General features: G+C 41.8%; 1 protein-coding gene across 3 annotated transcripts; it reads right to left on the bottom strand.

Moving 5' to 3' along the window:
- Positions 1-175: 175 nt before the first annotated feature.
- On the bottom strand, positions 176-21143 carry NONO (non-POU domain containing octamer binding). Of its 3 annotated transcripts, XM_059910772.1 has the most exons (12): positions 13692-13803; positions 12953-13009; positions 8100-8259; positions 6767-6960; positions 5226-5527; positions 4240-4335; positions 3849-4045; positions 3419-3503; positions 2887-2989; positions 2265-2304; positions 1929-2038; positions 176-1193 (listed from the first exon to the last, which is right to left on the bottom strand). In XM_059910772.1, the coding sequence occupies exons 3-12, from the start codon at positions 8248-8250 to the stop codon at positions 1059-1061; spliced, it is 1413 nt and encodes a 470-aa protein (XP_059766755.1). In that variant the 5' UTR covers positions 8251-8259; positions 12953-13009; positions 13692-13803; the 3' UTR covers positions 176-1058. The 3 variants fall into 3 exon arrangements, with proteins under 3 accessions (XP_059766755.1, XP_059766753.1, XP_059766754.1); XM_059910770.1 differs by lacking the exons at positions 12953-13009; positions 13692-13803 and adding an exon at positions 20978-21143; XM_059910771.1 differs by lacking the exon at positions 12953-13009 and having other exon boundaries at positions 13692-13802.
- Between the last annotated feature and the right edge of the window lie 45 nt (positions 21144-21188).

Below are 21188 nucleotides of genomic sequence, written 5' to 3'. Positions count from 1 at the left end.
CCCCGGATCTTTGTCTACCACTTCAGTCATAGCATGCATCCAACCTCCCCATGTTTGCCTAGATGGATGATTAATACTTTAAGCAAAAGGTCATAAAGGATTATTCTTATAGCCTTGTGCTCATCTGAGACAGAACTCCCCTCCCTCCCTGCCCCTTCAAAAACAGCACAGAAAATTAAAAGGCTTAAAATGTATTTTAATAAGTTGATGTTGCATTATTTCATTTCTCAGAAAAACTCCAAAGGTATCAGGGACAAATCAATCATGGTACACCAATAAAAAATGCACAGCATAACTACCTAAGATAGGCAAAGCTAAGAGCTACTGTCTGACCTTCAGCATACAGCAACCCTATTCTCAAGATTGTACTAGGCCTATCAAGAAAAGCTGTGAACAGCAATATCATAGACACAAAAGGGCCATTTCTGGGTTGTCCTTACCCAAGAAAAAGATGGAGGCAAGTTTAACACAAGAGTTTTTTTAAAGATATACTAAATGAAAATCTCTAAGAGAAAATGTCTTCCTTAGGACACGAAGGGGTAATATATGGGATATAACAGAACCGCATGTATGTTGTCTGTGACCTCTGTGGACATCTGCCTGAATTCCCACCTGGGAGTGAATGGAGCAATGGGGCCAAGGTCATTGGGGGATGTTTAGTTTTTGTGGTATATGTGGCAGTGTCTCTGGGATGGAGGGGTGTAAGGACAAGAAAGCAAATAGAACAGGGTGGACAAAGAGTGGAATGATTAAGATTAATGGCCCTAACTGGATCCATTTTGTCATGGCTCCCCGCCCCTCAGGCTCTCAACAATCACATGAGACTTTAGGAATGCACCACACAGAACTGGTTAGTTAAAGGATATACCACACAGAACTGATTTGTTAAATATCGCCCCTCCCTTACCCTCTGCCTCCAGCATACTCCCTAGAGTACTACAGGCAGGGAAGACCTAACTATTGGGAGGAATCCCTAACACTTTTCCAGGGTAGAATTCGGCTAGTCCAAAAAGGGTCCTTCTTTTAAGGGTTTTGGGAAACTAGACACTGCAATTTTATTAGTATCGGCGACGTTTGTTTGGAGCAAATTCAGCTCCAGGAGCTGCACGGTTGAATGCAGGAGGGGTTCCACCAATTGCCCCAATTCCTTCCATTGTAGCAGCTTGGCCAAAGCGTTCAGTTGTTGGTGGGGTCTTAAAGAGAAAGAGAGCAATGTTATAACAGAACCTATGCCCTAGCTTCCCACCCATCTGTAGTCCCTCCCCCGGAGGCCATTTCCACCCAACTATTCAAGGCTCCTGATGGTAGGGTTGACTAAGCCTGTTTAGAACTCTAGTGGCTATCCCTAAAAGGAAAGTAGCCTGAAATACAGTCCTACCCAACCATCCTACCTTTAACTTTTTATCCGTATTTCTACATGCTAAGCAATATTACACACTAAATTCCTAGGCTGGATAAGTGCTAGCCAAGTCCTTTTTCCTGAACCAGGTATATGGACGAGGGCAGGCCATCACTCTTCAGCAACCTTAAGCCTAACTAATTTAAACATTTTGACAGTAGAACTAAAACCGCCTCAGGATTGTATGAGCCATAAAGCTTTTGGACTCACATCTATTTTATGTGATAATGCCTAGCCTTTGTTGCCTTCCCTCCAAAGAGGAACCTGTTCACCCAGGGTAGCAACTAAACAGTCAATCAAGACTACCCAGTCAGACAATTATTTGCTTAACTCCTGGGTAAAATATAGTTTGAGACTGGGTTTGCACAAGACTCCAAACAAAGATCTTGAGGTAATATTTTATGGATAACAGTGATCCTAAAAACTGTTATCTGTAGCAAAATTGTGGCAGGCCCAGGGACCAAGAAGGCAAAGTTCTTCCTCCTCCTATTACCATTTAGAGTTACTATAAGGCCCTACAGTTTATTACCAATCCCAAGGTTCCATCTGGCATCATAGTGGCAGGTCCTGGAGGAGCTGGGGTACCAGCTGGCACAGGAGCAGGGGGCATAGCGCCTCTGTTGTTTATGCCCATAGCACCTAAAGCAGAGCAGTGTGATCAGTATAGGAGACAGAGATTGTCAGTCTTTCTATGCCAAAGGAAATAATTCAAGATCTCTGGGCTAAGACATGTTACCCTCCCACCAAAATGATGCTCCCAGAAATGTCAAGCCTCTTAAATTTGGACTAGGTAGGAGAAGCTACCTAGTTTACCAGAGACGAGACAAAAAAGGAAATCAGAGCCATTAACCCCTTAAGTCCGTACCTCCCATAGCCATCTGGCCCATCCGTATCTCCTGCTCTCTCTGAAAAACAGAAAACACTCAAGACAGTCCACGACAGCACTGCATTCATTCTACCACAATCCATTGAGGCCCACATACTAAGGGAAGTAGACAGTGATAACACATCCTAAGTGCCCTGAAACCAAGCTGAGGAAGAACATCAACAATACCTCCTTGAACTCATTACAGTTGTACAATGAATTCAAGATTAGAGCTACTAGGACACAAGTCAGAGTTTCCTATTAGGAACAGAAGGAAAGATGAAAGAAAAGGAGAGACATAGCTGATTTCTTCTAGGGCTCCAACCTGTACAACTGCCAAGGACATCAGAAGACCAGTCAAGGCTGCTACAGGACTGGGTCTATCTGATCCTCCAGTCACTGAGTTTAAACAGCATACACTGGCCCCCCAGCTTTTCATCCTAAATTGCCTGTGAGGCAAGAGGAGCTCCTCTTCAAACCTTACCTTTCCTTCCTATGAATGCTTCTTTCTATAAGGAGTGTCATAGAATGGAAAAATTGGTCATAGCCTAGTGTGTTTTAATAGTCCTAGTGGACAATTCATGATGAGTTTTTCATATCAGGGGCACATGGGAGATAATACCGCATCAGGGAATGTTCCCTTGAATCCTTCCTGCTGTCGTCGCATCATTTCTTCTTGTTGCCGCCGCATCTCTTCCTCACGGCGCCTGCGCTCCTCTTCCTGCCTACAGAGATGTCACCAAGATATTTAAGCAGAGGCATTCCAAAACTCGAACAGATTATCTTAATAGGGGACTCAGCCAAGGAGATAAAGAGCCTACTGAAAACTATCGTAGCTCTCCAGGAAACTCACTGTTAAATGTGCCCAGCCCTAAAACAACCCAGATGTGTCCTTCAGGGAAAAAAGTTCTTTCCCAAAGAAGCCAATCTCATAAGACCAGCACTCAGCTGCTTTCCTCTTTAGCGCAGTCCCAGGAATTCCTAGAACCATGGGTACCTGAAACATCTCCCATCTAAAGGGAGAACTTGAGAAGCAGCCAGGAAATATTTGCCAACATATTTACAAATGCATGAGGTAGCATGGTGGTAGGAAACAGGAGAGAGACATTGCATTTTAAAGTTGTCAGAGAAAAAGGGTTGGAGAAAAGAGTTACCTGAGCTCCAGCTGCTTTCGTTTTTGCACTTCTTGGTTGTGCAGCTCTTCCATCCTCCTAAGTTCTTCCTGACGCCTCATCAAATCTATGAAAACAACAGACTGATTGAGAGTATTCTTCATGCTCCTCATATAGGCCCAGTAATTTTCCATAAAGATAGATCCAGAAAGCAAAGGGGATATTTAATCCCCAAGTGGCCATCCGAGGTATCCAGATTCCAAAAATGAAGTCAAACCTATTATTTCCTTCTCCACAGAATCCAGTATCCTCTGCCACATCTCCAAGCTCATCTGCCTACCAAGATCAACAAAATATTTCAGAGAATAAAAGTTGAAGTTTAGGCCTTTCTCTACTGATTGATACAAAGAAACTCCTGAGAATAGTTACTTTGTCCTTCTTCTAGTTTTAAGACTTACAGGCCCATACTCACCCTGCCTCATTAGCATGACCTGGTGCTCATGGCGAGCAGCCTCCATCTCCATCTCCAGCTTCTCACGAGCTTCCTTAATGTTTCGGTCCACTTGGTCCTGCTGCTGCTTCTCCATCTCAATAAGTGCCTTCCAGCGCATGGCATACTCATACTCAAAGGAGCCAGGCTGTGCAAATCTGGGTGGCTGCTCTCGCTCCCTATACACAAGGTTCCTGGGTTACTAAAACTTCTGCCCAAGATTTTCCCAACGAACACTACATTCCTCCCGAGGGCCAAGACAATGGCTGCCAGTGAACACATACAGCGAAGATGTGCCTCTTTTACACATCTCTTTACAAGCTTCCTTAAGAACAGGCAAACATCTAACAGGGAATCTGTCAGGACCACATACTTGTGAAATTGCTGGTTCTTTATAACCAGCTTCTCTGGGAGTCCCTCTTCATCATCTAACTGGTCCATGGGCTCCACAGTCACAGGTCGAGGAAATCTGGGAGAGAGATGCTCAGTGTTAATCAAATTATACCAGCACAGTGAACTAGTTAGGGGTCAGGACTGGACAGTTAAACATACTTCTGAAGGGGCTTTTATACCCAGTCCTAAGTAACCACGCCCTTTTAATGGCATTATGTGGAATCTGGGGTTGACAGGATAGTCAGGTTTCAGATCTCTGAATACAGTCTTTAAGTAGGTAGAGGACTTAAGTGCAGCCTTTATTTATTTTTTTTTAAATTTTATTTATTTTTTTGGCTGCATTGGGTCTTTGTTGCTGCACATAGGCTTTCTCTAGTTGCGGTGAGCAGGGACTACTCTTCGTTGCGGTGTGGGGGCTTCTCATCACGGTGGCTTCTCTTGTTGCAGAGCACCGGCTCTAGGCACGCGGGCTTCAGTCGTTGTGGTGTGGGCTCAGTATTGTGGCGCATGCGCTTAGTTGCTCCGCGGCACGTGGGATCTTCCCGGACCAGGGATCAAACCCATGTCCCCTGCATTGCCAGGCAGATTCTTAACCACTGGGCCACCAGGGATGTTCCAAGTGCAGCCTTTATATATGGTATCTACAGAACTCAAGGTAACGACTTGGGGTAAATATTAAGAGAGATGCTGCATGCACAAAACAACTTTTTAGAGTTCTAAAACTTCACCATAAGGGGAGATTTAACACTGATTAAATGACAACCTACTGAAAGACTGCAAATGTTTATTTTTTTAATCCTCATACCATTTCCATTAATTTAAGAGTACACTGAAAACTCTACTAGAGCTGAATTATATCAGAAGTCTTTAAATGAACACAGGAACATGGTTCTTAGAGGCTAACTCCCCAGACCACAGAAGAAAGTAGCATTTAAGGTATGTTTCTGAAAATGACCCCTCACTCACGTGGTTAGCAGGAAGGAGCCTTCACTGCATCTGTCCAGAGCTTTCCGAGCAGCTGGCTTCCCTGAGAATTCAACAATGCCTTTTCCTGAGGGCCTTCCTCGATCATCCACAATGACTACAGCCCTCTCCACCTGGCCGAACACAGAAAAGGCTTCCTCCAGCAGTTCATTGGACACATACTGAGGAAGGTTTCGGACTGTAAGGGATGCACTATGGCAGGCAAAGCGCACACGCAGCTGCTTTCCACGGAGCGGCATGTTGTCCAGTTCCACTTTGGCGATCTCTGCTAGGGTTCGTGTTTCCTAGGAAGCAGAGGAAAGTCAGAATAACTCAGTTGGACAAAGACCACCTACACAGCCATCAAGAGCCTCAAGTAGAATAGCTCAATGTCTCCAAAAAAACCCAAAAAACCCTTGGCAACAAGCATACAAAGAAACGTGGATAGAACTGGAAGAATGGAGTCAGGTGTTTCAGATAACTCTTTGGTTAGCCTAATTGCTCTGATGGCCTTGCAATATATCAACTGGAAATTCTAGAGTTAATACCACTTACATGGTCACTGGTATCATAGGCTATTCTCTGAAGTGTTAACAGATCATCTGGACAAGAATGACCATCATAAAGCCTACCCTTACAATATAGCAGCCAGAATTATTTTAATTTTTGCTAGCTACATACAAGTTTAACCAGAATCACTATGCCCTACAAAAGGCCTCTTTAGAACCACAGACCTTGATGAGACCCTCCACATTACTGAAGAGGAAGCTGAGCCCTAGAAAAAATGACTTGCCTAGATAGTTAGTGGTAGATCTGGAATGAAGACTAGTTCTGACCGTAACATCCAGTGATCTTGCTAGCACATTATGTTCCTCATTTATGGAGATAGATTATGCCCAGAAACGTTTTCCCCATGCACTTAAAACACATTTCCTAAATCAAATCAGATTTTTTAAAAAAGATCTACACTTAAATTTTTTAAAAAAATAGATACAAATAAAACTGCTCCCTCAAGGTTTTGGCAAATCTTAAGTGAGATAACATATGTGTAAGGGCTTTGGAAATAAATTATATAAACCCTGATCATTACTAAAATAAAAAGCTTTTTTCATTTTTTTGGAAAAAAATCTAATTTATTAAAACATTTGTGGGGGGCAGTAAATAGGAGAAGGGTAGAGATAAAACAAAATTAACTATGAGTTGATAGTTACTGAAGCTGGGTAACGAGTACGTGCAGGTTTATTATACTATTCTCTCCACTTCTGTATGTTCGAAATTTACAAATTAAAACAAAAAAAGTTCCAAAGGGCATAATTTAGCCCCAGAGTCCTAGGCAAATAAACCTATGTTGTCCTTGAAACAAACAAAAAAAAAAAACCTATGAGGAAAAATTAAAATAAAATATGCATTTTTGTCCTGTTCTACCAACTATAAGCTTTTAATATCATCTGAGAATTATTTCTACTGCCTAACTTTCCATATCCATCATTCCCCAGCTTCCCCACCTTTTAGAGCACATGCTCTAAAAGCCCACAGTTGCTCACCAAGCGGATAAAGCCAAAGCCCTTGTCCTTATGAATGAAGACTTCGCCTGCCTTCCCATATTTCTCAAATAGTTTCCTCATTTCCTCCTCAGTGATGTCAGGAGGAAGATTGCCCACAAAGAGCCGGCTACGCTGGGTGAAGGTCTTCTCTCCTGGTTTCCTAAAATTCTTCAGGTCAATAGTCAAGCCTTCATCTGAGAGAAGACACACAGTCACATTCTCAAAGAGTTACAACTGCTGCTAGATGGGCAATATAATTGCTGTAGAGAAGTCAAACACCATTTCCCAATGGAATCTATCCACTAACCACTTATCAGTAAATTGCACCTTAGAATGTGAAAGCAGTAGGCAGAGATCTGGGGAGACTTCTCAACAACTCTACTATGGGCCAGGAGCCACCCTGGACTAACTCAGAGACAGAAAGAGAAAATTAAGCAAGTCAAGGAGCCCTAGGTCAGAAGGGATCAGATTTTTACATTTAAAACATAATTGCTCCATTTCCCAATCCCTCACTGATCTTCATAACCTTAACAGTTCCCATTCTTTCAGGCTTGGGGTAATGGGATGAAAAGAATGAGTTAGGGAAGAGTATTCTTTGTAGGAATCTCTGGAAATAAAGAGGGTTGAGGTTGGTTGTAGTCTTAAGAGGCACACAACAGGTGCTCAAAATTTGCTGAATGGATGGGAACATACCTTTAAAGACCTTTTGCTCTGATTAAAAATGGGGTGGCACAGGGACTTCCCTGGTGGCGCAGTGTATAGGACTCTGGGCTCCCAATGCAGTGGGCTCGGGTTTGATCCCTGGTCAGGGAACTAGATCCCACATGCATGCCGAGGCTGGGAGTTCGCATGCCACAACTGGGAAGCTTGCCTGCCGCAACTAAGACCCAGTGCAACCAAATAAATAAATAAATAAATATTTTTTTAAAAATGGGGTGGCACAGGCCCCAAGATAAAAGTATAATACCTAATACCAGACTTCTTCTCCATTAAGTCTTAAAGACCTTTTCTATATTTTCTCTATGTACTAGTCATCTGATGATGACCTCTAAGAACCAAGCTCTGAGGTAAAATATGCAGCCATCTGTTTAGCAACAGAATGTGCCAATGCAGCAAAGCAACCTGTACTCAACTGCTATCCCACATGTCTGCTCCTTATTTCAGAGAATCAGCCTTTTTCTATCCTAAGTATTAAGAGGTAAATAGGGAAAAGAACAACAAAGGTGTGCTGCAAAGGCCCATTACTTTATAATCCCAAGAGTCTAATCTAAAAATCAAGAAACTGTTCCCAAGAAGGGACCTATTTCTACCCCATTACCTAGCATGTACTCACTTTGGCTGCTGGCTTGCTGCCCATTTGCAGGTATTGGTGGAGGTGGTGGCTGCTGCTGTTGCTGCTGGTGGTGCTGCTGATGGTGATGCTGATGATGTTTCCTTGGAGTGTGGTTTTGTTTCTCCAAGTTAAAAGTTTTATTGCTCTGCATTTTTGCACCCTAAAAAGAAACGGTAGAAGGTCAAATACATTCAGTGCTAAGAACACAATCAGCCACCTTCCTGATGACTTGTATGTCATTAATCACCTTTGGTATTATTTTTAACAAGTATGGCAAAGGAGTACAATTCAAAAATCTAAAAACCACCAGCACTAGCAGTTATGTTGTACATAGAAACTAGACAAGTACTAGATAAGAACAGCTTGCACTAGAATGACTTGAGGAAACTTCCAGTTCAGTAACTATATGCATTAATAGGAAACTACTTTCCCAAGAGAATCTACTCCCTAAAAATTGGCCTTATCATAATATTAAAGCACACTTTAAAACACAATGACTGAAACAGATTCTAGTTATGAAAAGGACTAATAATAAGTCCTGTTCTTCTCTGGTACCTTGCAGTCCTAGCCTACAGTAGATACTGTGGAATGAACAGCAGGAAAAGTATGGGCTGTGGAGTTAGATACACTTAGATTTGAAGCATGGTCCTAATACTTACTTACTATCCATGTACTACTTAGTAAATTACTTCTGCACCAGTTTCTTAAGCTGTTATAAAGGGAATAATAAAAATACCTACCTCTCAAAGTAGCTATAAAGATTAATGAGTATGTGAAAACACTAGTTCTGTACTGGCATATAGGAAACACTTGGTAAATACTGCTATTAATCACAATGGAAAGATAAATGACTACCAAAGCAATAAAAGCAGCAAATACAAAAATATACAATCATAAAATCTTAAATTCTGTCATTTAAAAATCAACATAAGGGAGTTCCCTGGTGGCCTAGTGGTTAGGATTCTGGGCTTTCACTACTGTGGCCTGAGTTAAATCCCTGGTTGGAGAACTGAGATCCCATAAGCCACACGGTGTGGCCAAAAAAGAAAAAAAAAAATTCAGCATAAGATTAAATGAAAACTCCTGGTATAATCCAGACTGAATACAAAAGTTGATGGTTTTAAAATGGAAATTTCCTAATGGATCAGGTTAACAAAGTGAGGACCATCTTCCTCATCCAAAGGCAGTTCTCCAGTAAATTAAAGGGCAAAATCAATCCTGAATCTTTTCCCCTCAACACAGGACCCTCCAGTCAGATTTAACTGAAGGAAAGATGCAGAAAAGGACCTCTTCCCTGAATACTCTATGATTAACATCATGATTCCTTTAAAATAAATTATATTCCTCAGACGAAAAAAATGTGACAAAGGCTTAATAACTGTTGATTCTGAATTATGGGTATATAAGAATACTTCTACGTGTATAAAAACTTTCTAATACATTTTATATCATATCCCACCAAAACTGAAAACATCAATGCAATTAAGTTCTGTATCCAAAAGTTGTTTCATAAGACAATAGGTAACAAGAGCTATCAAGATGTCCCTATTCTTTTAACTCAGGAATTCTACTTCCAGTAATTTATCCTAAGAATATCATTTTAAAATTTAAAACTACATCCATGAAATACTCACTGTAATGGGCTTTCTGGTAACAAAAATGATAAAAATGACTTAGGTACCCAAAATTAGGGGCAGTGTTTTTAATAAATTGTGGTACATCTATACAATGGAATGTTACACGGCATTAAAAATTATAAAGACCATGTAAACATGAAAAATGTTTGATGCTTTAAGAGGGGAAGTGTTTTTTTAAATGCATGAATGTAGATAAGAAACAGAAGGTGGGCAAAAATGAAATCTGTCCTGCTTGTAGGTTGATAATTTTTTTTACTAATTTTTTAAACTAATTCATTCAACAAATATTCACTGAATGCTTACTATTTGCTAGGCACTATTCTAGGTGCTTGGGATGCCTCAATGAACAAAGCAGATTCTTGCCTTCAGCAGTGATAACCTTCCAGTGAGAGAAAACAATATACATAATAATTAAATTACACAGTACTTAAGAAGAGGTTAAGTGTAGGGGAAAATAAAGAAAAGGGGGCAGAGGGGGGAAAAATGGACAGGGAGTGGAAGGGGGAAGATTGCAATTTTAAATAGACCTGTGAGGTTAGCCTCACTAGAAACCTGACATTCAAGCCAAGACTTGAATTCTCTCATTTATATCATTTCATCAATCTTTTGTTTCTCACTAATAAGGTACAAAATACATCTTTAACATAGAAAACATAGAAATAAAAACAAAAATAAAGAAAACCCCGAAGACCCACCACTAAAAAAGTCACTGTTAACATTTTGGTATACCCTTTCAGTCACTGATTTATACATTTGTATGTATTCTAAATGGTATATTCCATGTCACTAAATCTTCTACATTTACTGTTAGCGGACAAAGTATTCAGCTGTCAACCAAGCCCCTATTGTGTTGGGACACTTGGGCTGTTTCTAACTTTTCACCATTATAAACAATGCTCACAGCTAAATCTTGGGGCACCTCCATGACTAAATATTCCTCCCACAATTTCCATTTTTGCTTATTTACCTTCAAAACATATATTGTCATTTCAAATCTGCAATCATAAATGCATTGTTGTATATTCACCCTTTCCCCATTTCTATAGTGTCAACTTATACTTTTTAATGGTTACATAAAGTCCAATTGGATGTACACTAATTTACTAAACTACTCCCTATGAGACATTTAGGCTGTTTTCAGCTTTTTCCTATTACAATGCTGAAATAAATACCTTCTTGCTTATAGCTTTCTGTTTATTTCCTTAGGATAAATTCTTAAAAACAGAATAATTAAATGCCTTTGTGACTCTTGCCACATAGTGTAACAACTTTAAACACCATGAATAAGTGTACCAGTTTCACAGCAAATGGGATACCTTAAAAAATGTTTTTAAAAACAAGATATAAAAGTAGGAAATTAAAACACACAAAATTTAAAGTCTACCCCAGCTACAGGTGAGGATAGGTAAGTGGGCATTATAATCAGATCTTTTCCTATTTGAGTCCCATGAATCAAACACCTCCCTTCCCCTGACCCCAAAGTGGCCTACAGCAGAAACTTGAATTATCCACAGCCATTTCTCCAACTAGTTCTTCTTACTTCTGGCTAGAATCCAAGGAGCCTCTTTTTTTTTCCTCTAGCCTTTAATTTAAGAGTCCGTGGCCCCAGCCTCAATACCCTGCATCCCATTCAGGAACCCACAATGTGTATGTTAACAGAAATCCTTATAGAGATCCACTCAAAACTGAAATATTAAAAACTTTATATTTACATCCTAACCACACCTCACCACTCCATTTCAAAAAAGGCCATTTTACAACTTAGTAGAAATGATCTCCTTGAGCACTGGGATGTCCTAAACCATTTAGAATTACTTCAAGGGAGGTTATTTTTGGTTCTAGAAAGTGTAGCCTGGTAGTTAAGATGATAATACCAGATATTTATTGACCACTATATGTCAGGCACTGTGCTAAGTCCATATTATCTCACTTAATGTGCATAACTATCATTCTTCTGAATAAGAAAACTGATGTACATCCAAGGTCACACAAAAATGTGATGGAGCATGGAGTAGAACTCAGGTCTGTTGAACTCTAAAGCTCATACTAATCCCTATGCTACAAACTGTGTAATCAAGCTCACCTTGATTTTAGAGTTCAGAATCCAAAAAACTTACTAAAATGTCACTTAACCTCTGAGCCTCAGTTTCCTCACCTGTAACATCTATCTCACAGGGCTGGTTATTTTGACTAAATGAGGTCAGGTAACACAGCAGTCACTTGTTCCTGCTGGCAACCACTACCTCTATTTCTACATATGGTGGGTGCTCCAGTTAGACAAATGTCATCAATTACATTCTTCCCCTGCTCTTCTGCATTCTAGCAAAAATTATTTTTACAACCAAACTGCCTACCTTTGTGTTGAATAAATGTCTCCATAATGCCAATCTTTATAATCTTTCCCTTCAGTTTTTTATTTCCCAAGCAGGCATTCAATGGTGAACACTAAATATTGTATCAATCACCTAAAACAGTGCCCACAAAGTAGCAAGTACTCAGTAAGTATTATCCCTATAGTGTACTTCTGATGATGACCACCAATATAATTCGGAAGTATGTGCAGGTATCTTGGTAATAAATTCACTGCCCCCTAACCACTGGGTCTCTGAGAAAAGAACAAAGCATAAAGATCAGCAGTAAGGATTTCCGTCTACTTATCTGCCCTTAAGTCTAACCCTGATGGACTTTCTTGAGAGAAAACACATATTTATGTTAGAAAAACTGGTGCTATTTGCAACACAACTGCACAAATGTTCAGGTACAGGACCAAACGCTACATCACATATATCTGAAATCTAAATAAATGTCCCCTTAATTTTCAGGAAAAGGATCAACTTTTTAAGTGGAAACTGTGGGGGTAAACCTAGTAAAAATCTACCAGACGGAGATGGCTGCCTGGATGTGGACCAGCCTGAAAGCTGTAGGAGGCACTGGCATGGTAAGGTCCTTTCCTAAGAGTCTCTTAGGACCTTTAGTAATAAGGAAGTCTGACAAAGAAGCAATGTAAATGCAACCAGTACCCTCCCATTAGAGTTGCCAGATGTATCAAATAAAAACACACTACAGTTAAATTTGAATTTCAGATGTTAAAATATGAATGATTTTTAGTATAAGTCCCATGCAACGTATACTAAAAAATAATCTGTTGCCTACGTGAAATTCAAATCTAACGGGGTGTCCTGTATTTCATCTGGCAACTCTACCCCCTACACCTACCTCAACTTCCACTGAAGATAGCAAAGTGCCTCCCAGTCCTCTCTAACCTCGACTTCTCTGTTAAGAACACAAAGAAAAGCATCAACTTACGACAATAATTTTTCCAAATGTAAAATACCCGATACAAAATCCATAACATTCATTTTCATTTTAAAAAGTGATGTCATAGATGGGTCGAGTAGCTAGGCAACAAGACCAAAAAAAAAAAAAAAGCCTCCAGGAACCTGCCTAGGAAAGCGGCGAGGTCTGGACTAGCAGATGAACTTCCCAGCTAAGAGTTTCGCCAAAAAAACATCGCTGGGAGGGGGGGCGCTTTCTCCTCCGGAATTAACGGCCTCAAGAGGTCGAGAGGAGGAGCACCCGACAAAGCGCCTCCTCCTGCAGCCCGCGACTTCAGGGCTCTCGGATAATAGACCCCACACCCTCAGGCCCAGGGCGGCTCAAGGGCCGGGTAACTTACTGACAGGGCTCAGATTCCAAGATGTGTCGCACAAAGAAAAGAGGCGGGAAGGGAAACGGGAACCAGGTTAAAGCCGAAGGCGAGGCGAGGGGAGAGCGATGGGCCCCCGCGGGTGGGCTGAGGAGGCCGTGTGGCGGCGCGGACAAGGCCTCAAGAGGCCTCGGAACGAACGGCCCAACTCCCTCCAAACCCAGCCTCGCTCTCGCCTCTATCTTCACCGATTGTCGCGAAAAATCCTACCCCCCTCTCGAACAAGAACTAAGTCGTCCCCAAACTCACCCTCTACCGACTGTTCTCTCCTCAGAGTAAAGGCGACGCTACACGGCCTCTACCGTCCCGAGAAAAGAGCGCGCGACCGCCGGAAACCAGACGACGGAGCTCGGTGGCTCCCAAGGGCTACAAAGTGGCGTTCTCTATTGGTTATCTGACTTGCCAATCAACGTTTATCTCCAGAGGCGGAATCGGTTTTCCACGATTTCTTCGATCTTATTGGCTACCGAATGCGAAAGACTTGAGTTCGTGTGAACGACAGATGGGGACAAAGAGCGAGGCTTTGTACCGAGTGCGCATGCCCAAGTTGCGTCCGCTAGAGGCGGAAAAGGAAGGGGGGAGGGGGATAAAGGGTTGGAAGGAGAGACATCAACGGACTGACTGAAAGACCGAAAGACCAAGTGATGGGAGGGGGAAAGGAGAGGAGAAAAAAGGGAGAGAGAGGAAAGTGGAAAGAGTGAAACAGAAGGGGAGAAAATGTGCGCGTAGGCGTGCTCTGAGAATTCCTGCACTGCGCCTGTACAAGCAGCCAGAGTAACAATGTCATTGTATTCAGTGTAGTAGATCTAGACTTTTCCTACTGAAAAAATGCCCCGCCATGTTTCTTTTTTCACACTTCCTCATTAGGGCTTGCACTCTGACACTCCTTACTTAATCTGATTTTCTAGTTGCTTCTCCTGCTGCCAGGTTTACTCCTAAAGCCCAGCTGAAATAGTCATCACTATGGCTATGGTTATAGAAAGGGATGGGGGATGGGGGATCGATACTTTAGTCTCTGTGTGATTACAAAGAATTGTAACCAGTACCCTCATTTCCATGGTAACCAGGGAACCCAGCAGTCCAAACATCACTATTCCCACGATTTACAGAGAGACTCAACAGGTGTCATCATTGCCATGGATACATTGTAGGCCTCCAGATCAGACTGATTCTATATTCCAAAGGATGCCAATTAGGTAATCACCTTCATTTTTCAGTAACGCCTAACTAGCCCTGTGGTTAATCAAGGGCTACAACACTCAAGTGATAGGTGTTTGTAGTTAATTCCCACTAATTAACGAATTCACACTCAAGGTTTCAGGGTGTTCCGACTGGCACCACCTTATGTGGGGACACAGTGATCTAGAGCCTGTCTAGAACCTTCTGCAATGACAGAAATGTTCTATATCTGCTCTGTTCAATACAGTAGCTACTGGCCATATGTGGCCATTGAGGTCGTGAAATATGACGAGTGCAAGTGAGGAACTGAATTGTTAATTCCATTTCATTTTAATTAGCTAAAATTTAAGTAGCCACATATGGCTAGTGGCTACCATATTGGACATATCTAGACCAATGGAATTGTTATTTTTGAGAATAAATAACACCTCTATTATGAAAAAAGAATTCCTCTATTCTGAAAAAGGCATTTTTTCTTGCTTACAGAAAAAAAAAATCAAACAATACCCAAGAGTAAAAAGAGAAAAGTCTCTCCCTCTATTCATCCCAGTGATTACAATTATGACATTATTGCATTTCTATTTTCTATGTTTGTACTGTCCTGGTCAAAGGGAAAACTTCATACCTTTTTATACATGTAGGATTAAGCTATACATGCTTTTCTGAGCCATGACTTTCTCACTTAAAATACTTTAGCTATCTTTCCATATAGATGCATAAAGATCTATGAGGACTTTTCATATCAAATATTTTATAGACTCCAGCATGATGGTTTCTAGTATCTGTTAAGTGAAAAAATACATAGTTACAAAAAAGCTACTATGGGACTTCCCTGGTGGCGCAGTGGTTAAGAATCTGCCTGCCAATGCAGGGGACACGGGTTTGTGCCCTGGTCCGGGAAGATCCCACATGCCGTGGAGCAACTAAGCCAGTGTGCCACAACTACTGAGCCTTCGCTCTAGAGCCCGCAAGCCACAACTACTGAGCCCGCATGCCACAACTACTGAAGCCCACATGCCACAACTACTGAAGCCTGCGTGCATAGAGCCCATGCTCGGCAACAAGAGAAGCCACTGCAATGAGAAGCCTGCGCACCGCAACGAAGAGTAGACCCCGCTCGCCGCAACTGGAGAAAGCCCACGTGCAGCAACGGAGACCCAATGCAGCCATAAATAAATAAATAAACTAACAAATAAATAAAGCTACTATGGATTCAATACCATTTTAATGAACTTTTTTAAAAAAATAAATTTATTTATTTATTTTTGGCTGTGTTGGGTCTGTTGCTGCGCGTGGGCTTTCTCTAGTCGCGGCGAACAGGGGCTACTCTTCGTTGCAGTGAGCAGGCTTCTCATTGTGGTGGCTTCTCTTGTTGCGGAGCACAGGCTCTAGGCACACAGGATTCAGTAGTTGTAGCACACAGGCTCAGTAGTTGTGGCTCGTGGGCTCTAGAGTGCAGGCTCAGTAATTGTGGCGCAAGGGCTTAGTTGCTCCGTGGCATGTGGGACCTTCCCGGACCAGGGCTCGAACCCGTGTCCCCTGCATTGGCAGGCAGATTCTTAACCACTGCACCACCAGGGAAGTCCCACCTCCCAGGTACCTACCCAAGAGAACTGAAAACGTGTTCACATAAAAGCTGGTAAAAGTGAATGTTTATAGCAGCGTTATTCATAATAGCCAAAAGGTACATCAACTGATGAATGGTTAAGCAAATACGGTATATCTGTACAATGGGATATTATTCAGTCATAAAAAACTAATGAAGTTCTGATACATGCTACAACATGGATGAATCTCGAAAACATGCTAAGTGGAAAAAGCCAGTCACAAAAGACCACATATTATATGATTCTATTTATATGAAATGTTCAGAATAGGGGAATCTATGGAGAAAAGAAGTAGAACAGTGCTTGCATAAGGCTTTGGGAGATGGAGAGATGGGGGAAGATAGCTAAAGGGTACAAGGTTTCTTTTTAAAATGATGAAAATGTAAAATCGACTGTGGTCATTAATGGTTGCACATATCCGTGAATATACTAAAATCCATTAAGTTGTATACTTTAAATGGGCAAATTGTATAGTATATGAATTCTATCTCAATAAAGCTCTTATAAAAAAAAAGTATAAGTGGGACCTAAAGAAGTAATAATAACCTAAGTTGATTTCCCAAGGGACAGCACCATAGCAGAAAGTCCTGTACAGATCCTGGAACCCATATAGACCCTAGGGTGTGTGTCTCATAAAGTCAGTTGACCTCCTGTGGAGTAAATTAGGATATGTTGCCTCCCAAGTTGGGAGAGATGTTTGGACAGGAGAGAGTGAATGTTAAAGAGTGGCGTGTAGGGGCTTCCCTGGTGGCGCAGTGGTTGAGAGTCTGCCTGCCAATGCAGGGGACACGGGTTCGCGCCCTGGTCTGGGAAGATCCCACATGCCGCGGAGCAACTAGGCCCGTGAGCCACAATTACTGAGCCTGCGCGTCTGGAGCCTGTGCTCCGCAACAAGAGAGGCCGCGATAGTGAGAGGCCCGCGCACCGCGATGAAGAGTGGCCCCCGCTCGCCGCAACTGGAGAAAGCCCTCGCACAGAAACGAAGACCGAACACAGCCATAAATAAATAAATAAATAAATAAGAGTGGCGTGTAGTCAGAATCACACTAAATCAGACTGCCACCATTGGACTTGCTGATAAGGAGGAATAGGCATGCTTTTACTACATTTCACTCATTCTTCTTCGTTTTTTTAAAATTTTCAAATAATATTGTTTTAAAAATTTCTTAGCAATACAAAAAGAATTTTGCTCTCAATAGAATATTCGTTTGATGATTTTCACTGAAGCAGTGTTATTGACTCTCTGCTTAATTTTTTTATTGAAGTATAGTTGATTTACAATGTTGTGTTGATTTCTGCTGTGCAGCAAAGTGATGCAGTTATACATATATACACACTCTTTTTTATATTCTTTTTAAAATTATTTTTATTTATTTTTGGCTGCGTTGGGTCTTGGTTGCTGTGCGCGGGCTTTCTCTAGTTGCGGTGAGCGGGGGCTACTCTTCGTTGCGGTGCGCGGGCTTCTCATTGCGGTGGCTTTTCTTGTTGTGGAGCGTGGGCTCTAGGCACGCAGGCTTCAGTAATTGCAGCACACGGGCTCAGTTATTGTGGCACGCAGGCCCTAGAGCACGTGGGCTTCAGTAGTTGTGGCTTGCGGGCTTAGTTGCTCCGAGGCATGTGGGATCTTCCCACACCAGGGATGGAACCCATGTCCCCAGCACTGGCAGGTGGATTCTTAACGACTGCGCCACCAGGGAAGTCCCTATATTCTTTTCCATGATGGTTTATCACAAGATATTGAATACAGTTCCCTGTGCTATACAGTAAGTAGGGCCTTCTTGTTTATCTATTCTATATGTAATAGTTTGCATCCACTAACCCCAAACTCCCACTCCTTCCCTCCCCCAACCCCCTCCCCCTTGGCAACCACAAGTCTGTTCTTTATGTCTGTGAGTCTGTTTCTGTTTCATAGATAGATAGGTTAGTTTGCATCATATTTTAGATTCCACATATAAGTGATATAATGTGGTATTTGTCTCTTTTTGACTTACTTCACTTAGTATTATCATCTCTAGGTCCACCCATGTTGCTGCAAATGGCATTGTTTCATTCTTTTTTATGGCTGAGTAGTATTCTTCTTTTTAAAGATAAAGATGAAGGTTCCTTATCTTTGCCTGCCTGCCTTTGCTCCCCTCTTGCTTCACTCTTACCTCTCTCCTTATATTATAGAAATATTACTACAATTTGAGTTCATTGAGGCTTTTATTCCCCTCTCTCTCCCTTATTCATTCGTCCACCAATTCATCCAACAAACATATCAGGGACTATGCTAGATGCTGGAGATAGAGATGAGTAAGAACTGGTCCCTATTGTTGAGGAGCTCACAGTCTAGCATTTCCCCAAAGTCTCTCTAAATGCATATTTCCTTTTCTTCATTCCATGGTACTTTAGAATGGTATAAGACATTAAATAAGAATCCATATGTTTCCAGAGTTGGTTCTAAAGAGTGAACTTCACTCTAATCAAATGGCTGCCAAATAGTATCTCCAATTGTTTGATCAAGTTACATGTAGCCTTGCCTGTCATAAAAAAATAAAAGTTTGACACCCAGCAGTAGTTAGTTAAGTAAAGCATGGCACATGCAAATGATGGAATAATATACAGCCATTACAATTATGTTGTAGAACATACTGTACAAGATAATTCCAATTTTGTAAAAAAAAAATATGCAAAAAGAAAACAAAGGACTGGAAGGATATACATCAAAAAGAGTAGTGGTTATCTCCAGGTATGATGGATAGGATAAAAGTGATCATTGCTTTCTTCTTCAGACCGTCTATGCTTTCCAAAAATTTTACAGTGAACATTTATATTTTTGTAATCAGAAAAGGATATATATAATTAAAATGAAAGAACTCTCATGAAGACAGGGACTGAGTTTTTACCTGTCTTACAGTGTTTACAGAGCTTTAGGAGTGCTTTATAAATGGTGAATAACAAGTAACAGAATTGAGTACTATGCCATAAATGTAACAAGGCTGAAAATGAGTGTTGAATTGCAGGCCACACTCTTACTCAACACCTTCCCTGTCATCCCCCATCAGCCCATTTATGTTAGAGCTTTTCATCTGTGGCTGATACATACTCAAACCTATCAACTATGGGCACTCTTGGCTTACTAAAAGAGAAAAAGTAGATATTTATTTTAAGGACATGAAGCTTCCAGGGTGTGAAGTCCCAAACCTTTCATAAGTCAGCTCTATTTCTCTTATAATAATAACAAGTATCTATTAAACACCTGCTATATGTCAGGCAAGTGCACACCTCACTTAATCTTAGTAGCATTGCTATGCGGTATCATTATCCCCAGTATTTCTTTCCAGTCTTTTTCTAAGTATACATGTATATAGAATTTCTCTACAAAGTTGGTATCATATTTTAACTCCTATAAAAAAATGTAACATTATATCTGGAATGTTTTCGTGTCTCATTTGCTTTTTTAATAGACTTTATTTTTTAGAGTAGTTTTAGGTTTGCAGCAAAATAGTAATTTGTAGTAATGGTTGTTAATTACTACATCCAGTGTATGAATATAACCAAAATTGATTTGACCAATTTTCTATTGTACATTTAGATGGTTTTCTTATCTCTGTTTTAAAGATGAGAAAAATAAGACCTGGTGACTTGACAAGAGACAAATCCAAAGTCAACTGGTTAAAAAGCAGGCAGAGTTGAGATTAGAATTCTGGTCTATCTGTCTCCAGAACTCATACACATTGCCTCTGAATACACCATCAGCCCCCTTTAGATTGTCTCCCCTCAATTTGAAACCAGGCATTCTCCACAACGAGAGCAGTCAAGGATCCAAGCATGTGTTGAGAAGGGCAGGCAATACAAAAGAACGACGTGACCCAACTGAGATGGAACAAATTGAAAATGCAAAAGGAGGTACAGGGACACAGAAATAAGCAGAAGGTGTGAGATGGATACACAGTATACTGGTTAAGATAAAGAGAAAGCTGCGTTTGGGAAACCTAAAGGGGAAAACTCTTGCTTTTATCTCTGTATATAGGAGAGAGCAAAGATAACCTCAAGGCCATGGGGGGAGCCAGGAAGGATAAGGTTTCTGGGAAGGTGAATGAGACAAGGGAGAATAAAACTCTGGAGGACTACAAGGCTAGGAGAGGCTTAGTGTGGGAAGGAAGAAAGGCCCAGGGCAAAGAGGCAGGCCAGAGCAGGCACTGGACACCAAACCTAAAAATGTGATGGGACTCCCTTCCAGCCTGAGCCTCTTCTAGTATCTCAGATACTAAATACTCTCCAGCACTTAGGGGTCGGAGGGGTAAAGTGGAGAGAGCGGGGATTGTAAAGTGCTCTAACTCTAATGGGGACTGAGAATGGATCCTGGCACACATTTTTTAAAGCCAGTAGGCCTAATGCTAATGCCCCCTCCCCCTACCCCACTTCCCTAGCTTCAACCCCAGCCACACCCACACGCTAAGGACCATCCAGGAGGGGGAGTGTGTGTGTGCGCGCGCGCGTGCGTGCTCGTGCCTAAGAGAGCCTGAGAGACAGAGACGAGACAAAAAGAGACCGGGAGAGAGAGAGTGCGCGCCAGAGTGGGGGGGGGGGGGAAGAGAGAGAGAGAGAGAGAGAGGGACAAGGACAGAAAGAGGGAGGGAGGGAGACAGAGACAGAGAGACAGAAAAAGGAGGAAGGAGAGCTGTCGGCCTCGGTGAGGAAAACTACTGAAGAGATAACGCTGGGGGCTCCTGCGCGAAGACTCAGGGAGAAGATCTCAGAACTTACCCTAAGACCGTGGAAGGAGTGGGGGAGTGTCTTTGCAGGACCTGGTTTTGGGGTCATCAGGCAGTAACGGCTACTGCATAGGCGTTGTCACTGAGCCAGAGCCATTTAACTCGCCCTGGGTGGCTGGAGACCAGGCTTAAGACACCCCACAACTCTGAGTCTCAGAATGGTTAGGGGGGCCCGAGGCTGCAGACAAGGGGAGGAGGGGCAC

This window comes from Balaenoptera ricei, chromosome X (genome assembly GCF_028023285.1).
Source record: "Balaenoptera ricei isolate mBalRic1 chromosome X, mBalRic1.hap2, whole genome shotgun sequence".
NCBI classification, from domain to species: domain Eukaryota; kingdom Metazoa; phylum Chordata; class Mammalia; order Artiodactyla; family Balaenopteridae; genus Balaenoptera; species Balaenoptera ricei.
This window is presented reverse-complemented; position numbering and strand designations above follow the sequence as displayed.